This window comes from Trypanosoma theileri (genome assembly GCF_002087225.1).
Source record: "Trypanosoma theileri isolate Edinburgh chromosome Unknown TM35_Tth_81_V1, whole genome shotgun sequence".
Classification (NCBI taxonomy): Eukaryota; Euglenozoa; class Kinetoplastea; order Trypanosomatida; family Trypanosomatidae; genus Trypanosoma; species Trypanosoma theileri.
In genome coordinates, this window is record NW_021639923.1 from 6,499 (window position 1) to 11,554 (window position 5,056).

A 5,056-nucleotide genomic window follows, 5' to 3' on the forward strand; every position below is an offset into this window, starting at 1 on the left:
TAACGAAGATATCAGCAGCAACGTTGCTTCCACTATGCAGAAGAAAAGTAATGTTGACAGCAGTATCAGTCCTGTGTGGATGCGCACTGCAGCACCGCTACTGATTGTGGTTGTGTTGTTCTCCGCTACCGTGTACTAAACTGTGGGACTCATCTGAGGACAAATAATAATAATAATGGTAATACCAACATAATCATAATTGCGTACATCCACCCCATGGGTGAAATAAAATTAATAATCTGTTTACCAGCTTTCTCTTTTAATTGGAATTTCTTTACTTTTATGTGTGTGTGTGTTCTTTTTCTAATAATTCCATTATTTGCTTTTCCCCGTTGTGTGTGTGTGTGTGCAGAAAACTGGGCTGTTCTGCTCACTGACGGTATACATCTCTTGCTAGTACACACAGATGTGTGAGTGCAGTTATTTAATACATAAACTAGAGCAGTGGGGTATTGTGTGTGTTTGGCTCTCTCTCTTATTTGGGTATTGTGGTGGTGTTTTCTTCTCCATTAATGGGTACATATTATCATATAAGCGGGATATTCCTTTTTATTGCTTTACTGTGTATTTGTTGCTTCTTTCTCTATCCCACTGTGAGTATTTGTTGTACTCTTGTATGTTTGTTTGTTTCCATTTCACTTTTTTCTTGTGTTCCTCATTATTGTATTACTTTATTGAAATAATCATCAGCAACAATGACAAAGGCTGTAATGGTGAGAAACTACCTGCTCTGTTTACTAACTCTTGCACTGTGTTGTGCTTCTGGGTTGGTATGGGCTGATAGTCCTAAAGCTTCTGATAGCCTTTATAAAACTTCTACTCTTGGTGTTCGTTCTCTTGTTCGATATGCCATTTGTGCGGAGAAAGCGTCTTGGTTGGAGATCGAGGAGCAGGAGAAAGGGGATGAGGGTGAGACTCTTCCTTCTCAGAGTTTGGGCAAAGAGCATACGTCTATTCCCAATGGTTCACGAACTGAAACTCAGTTAGCGGAGCAGGTGTTGAAAGAGAGGGAACAGATGAAAAATAAAGGATTGGAAGAACATTTGCCTGATCAATTAACTCTGGATAACAACAGGAGAAGTGGTTCTCCAGAACATACAATTTTGCAAAAAACTGAAAATGCTGTTTCACTGGAAGAAGCAGAAGAACCACCCGGTAAAACTTCTAAAGGTACAACGAACCCTGCTTCTGCTACCCCTTGTACTGATGGTGGTTCTTCTATCGGTGCTTGTACTCTTACTGCTCAAGATGCATCTGTTGGTTTTACCGCTACACCTGTTAGTCCACCAAGTATAGGAGCTGATGGAGCAGGTCCCGCTGATGCTCAAAGTGAGAAAAAACCACCGGAGCTTCAAGGTGGAAAAGGACCTGATGGTGATCCTAGTGCAGTAGAAGGTACAACTGAAATCAGCAACAACGGTGAAGGCCAAGGAAGTGCAACATCACAAGCTCCACCTTCCACCGGCAATGCAGCCACTGCTGAACAGGAATCTCAATTAAACAACAACACCCATGAGTCTGATAACGCGGACCACACAAACACTGACACTACCAATACAACCAGCAATGATGAGGAATCAACCACCACCACCACCACCACAACAACAACAACAACAACACTTCCTCCTGAACTCACAAACAACAATAAGGGTGATGCAGACAGCAGCAGCAGTATCAGCAGTTCTGTGTGGGTGCGTGTACCACTACTGACTGTGGTTACACTGGCCTGTATTCTTGTGTACTGATTGTGATAGTGACTCAGGTCATACTTTGTTTTTTCTTCCTTTTTTTTGCATACATCCCTACAGTCTAACTATTCTTCCATCTGTTGGGCTATTTTTCTTTTTGTTTCTTTTAATGTTAATGTGTTTTGTGTTCTTTTACTCTCTGTGTTTATCCTATAATTATTATTATTGCTACTCCATTGTGTGTGTGTGTGTTCTTGGAGACTCTGTCTCTGTGTGTGCACCTGGGCTTGCACTGTGATGATGATAATGATGAACTGTTTGTTGCAGTGAAAGGAAAAAGAAATAATAATAACAAATGAATTTATATTTATAATTGCGTATTTACGTATATATAGACTTACACCCATAGTTGGTGTATTTCTGCGTTTACTGGTTAAGTTGGGCTACTTTTTAATGTTTTTTTGTTTGTGATTTGCTAGTTCTTTTTGTGCTTTGCTCTGCACCGTGGTGTTTTGCTTTACGCAGAGTGACAAAATGTTAGCTTTTAAGGAGAAATTCAGAATTTGCTATTTACTTAGTAGTGAATAGATAGCTATGTATTTGTGTGTTTTCTGCTCTCTTTGGTAGCATTTTAATTTTTTTACCTGGAGTCTTTCTATTTGGGGTTATTTTTGATTTTCTTCTTATTACTGTTTGTTGGGTGTTTTGTTCCTTTAATTAGATACTATCTGATTTATTGCTGTGGCATTGTGTTTTCTCTTTTTGTGATGTCATTTGTTTTGTTCAATTGTTCTGTGATTATTTTTTTCTTGGTTTTTATTAATAATTCCCCTTTTTCCTCATTTTTTCTTATTTCTGTAGTGGAGTGATACCAGAAAACAATAGTAACAGCCATTGTCATGATGATAAAGTGTTACGCACTTTCTCTTTTGGTTCTCGCACTTTGTTGTGTCTGTGGATGTGTGGTAGCTGACAGTGATGCTCTGGAACGTACAGCTAATGATCTTGGTCCTGGGACTCACGATAGCACTTTGAAGGATAATTTGGATACTCGTGATAGAGAAGTGGAAGATAGTGGAACGGAATGTCAAACAGATAATGAGGAGGAAAATAAGGGAACAAATTGCAAACCAAATACCTCGCAGGAATTGACTCTAGGAGCTGGACAACTAAAAGAAACAAGACCTGAAGGTGATATACTTTCACAACCACAAACGAGTCTCGGTCCTTCTCCTAGTGCTCCTGGTACTCTTGGGGTTCCTGCCCCTGACGCTCCTCCTTTAACTCCTGCTGCTCCTAAAGATCCTGCTGCTGTTGGTGCTGCTAACCCTTCATTGGCAGGTCCTCCTGCAGTAGATGGTGTAAAAGCGGCAGAAGAGAGTGAAGCTGTGACTGAAAAGAATACGGATACTAAGAAACCAGCACAAGGTGAAAGGACAGCAAACATGGACAGTCTTCAAAGTGAAGGTGAAGAGAACAATGGGGGAGCAGCAGGACCACAGGGAAATCAAAATGGATCACAACCCATTTCTTCTACTGGACCCAGTACAGGTAATACAGACACTCCAGAAAAAAGCGGGAGTCAAGAACAGACAACTGACACAAATGATTCTCAACCAAACAATGATACCGTTGAAACCAATACTTCAGCAAGCACAACCAATGACAATTCCAGTACACCCAATAATAATGAGGAATCAACCACCACCACTACAACAACACTTCCTCCTTTGCCTGCAAACAACAAGAAGAAGGGTGATGCAGACAGCAGCAGCAGTATCAGCAGTTCTGTGTGGGTGCGTGTACCACTACTGATTGTGTTTACACTGGCCTGTATTCTTGTGTGCTGATTGTAATGGTGGTGGTGTGGTGTGACTCAGGTCATCCTTTGTTTTCTTTTCTTCTTTTTTTGCATACATCCCTACAGTCTAACTAATCTTCCACCTGTTGGGATTATTCTTTTTTTGTTTCTTAATGTTATTCTGTTTTGTGTGTTTTTGCTCTCTATGTTTATCCTATAATTATTTTTGTTACTACTCCATTGTGTGTGTGTGTGTTCTTGGAGACTCTCTGTGTGTGCCTGGGCTTGCACTGTGATGATAAGGAACTGCTTTTTACAGTGAGAGGAAAAACGAAATAATAATAACAGATGAATTTATATTTATAATTGCTTATTCACTCAAGCAAACCGATATATCTCTGAATTCTGTTGTGATGGAACCGTCAGCTATTAACTTAATTTCGTTTATTCTTTATTGAGTAGTTTGTTTGGTGACTCATTACTGAAATGTTTATTTTTTTCGTTAATAACTGTTGATTTTCTTGTGTTGTTTTCTCTCTTTTTCTTTTTTTTTATATCTATTGTGTTGTATCTTTTTTATTTTTGCTCACCTTTCTGTTTTTTATTTATTTATGTAGCCAAGTGACCCAAAAACAAAGGCCTCTTGTCGTGATGTTGTTGCGTTTTGTGTTGTGTGTGATCACTTTGCTTGTGAGCATTGGCTGTGCTTGTGTAACGGCGGCTGAAGGTGGTGGTGCTTCTGCTCTTGCTACCCCTTCTCAACCTGATTCTGATAATTGTATTCAAGATTCTACTGATGGTTCTGAATGTCCTCCTAAACGTATACAACCTGAAGATCATTCTAAAAATTGTGAGGGTAGTACTGCAGGAGATCAATGCCCTAAAAGGGAAGAAGCCATTGAAAGTAGTGCTGCTTTGGGGCGTGAAGATGTGAGGAGCCGTTCTTCTGCGCTTGAGGCAAGGAGAGATGGATTGAATAATGGAGTTTCGCAAAACGGTGCAAATACACTGCAGAAAGAAAATGAAGCAGGTAAGAATTTAGTTACTGTTGATCGCAACAGTCAAACCCACGAAGAAGTTAATGAGGTAAAACCACCACTACCTGCAGAGGAGACTCCCCATAGAGGACCTAATCAATCAGAAGCTCATGTACAGGTCCAAGCGCAACAAAGCGCACAAGAAGGAGTCACTGCTTCTCCTCAAACGGAAGAGATCAGCACAGTGGTCAGCAAACCTACGAACACAAGAACAGAAGAGACTTCAAGGAATGATAATACTCTTAATACGGAATCCTCACCTCCAACAAATCCACAACCACAAGAAAACAGTGAATTGCAATCATCTGTCATTGCTAGTGCTGAGACTCCTGCATCAACTTCACCGGCGGAAACTGAAAACACAAATGCATCTGATAATACAAATGCTGGGAGTGCCAGTACACCTGCAGAGAGTGAGTCATCAAACAACCAAGAAGGTGATGCGGTAAATACAGCTACAACCACCACCACCACCACAACAACAACAACAATTCCTCCTGAACTCACAAACAACAAGAAGGGTGATGCAG

General features: G+C 40.4%; 3 protein-coding genes across 3 annotated transcripts; all 3 read left to right on the plus strand.

Annotated features, from left to right (window-relative positions):
- Positions 1-695: 695 nt before the first annotated feature.
- Positions 696-1,745, plus strand: TM35_000811010 (uncharacterized protein; the record flags this gene model as incomplete). The annotated part of the gene is made up of 1 exon (XM_029031379.1): positions 696-1,745. One exon carries the CDS (start codon positions 696-698, stop codon positions 1,743-1,745), a length of 1,050 nt encoding a protein of 349 aa, XP_028877318.1.
- An 842-nt stretch (positions 1,746-2,587) lies between these two features.
- TM35_000811020 (uncharacterized protein) lies at positions 2,588-3,538 on the plus strand (the record flags this gene model as incomplete). Its single annotated transcript, XM_029031380.1, has 1 exon — positions 2,588-3,538. The coding sequence occupies one exon, from the start codon at positions 2,588-2,590 to the stop codon at positions 3,536-3,538; it is 951 nt and encodes a 316-aa protein (XP_028877319.1).
- A 602-nt stretch (positions 3,539-4,140) lies between these two features.
- TM35_000811030 (uncharacterized protein) lies at positions 4,141-5,055 on the plus strand (the record flags this gene model as incomplete). Its single annotated transcript, XM_029031381.1, has 1 exon — positions 4,141-5,055. A coding segment is annotated over one exon (915 nt), but the record flags the coding sequence as incomplete, so codon positions are not given.
- Position 5,056: the final 1 nt, after the last annotated feature.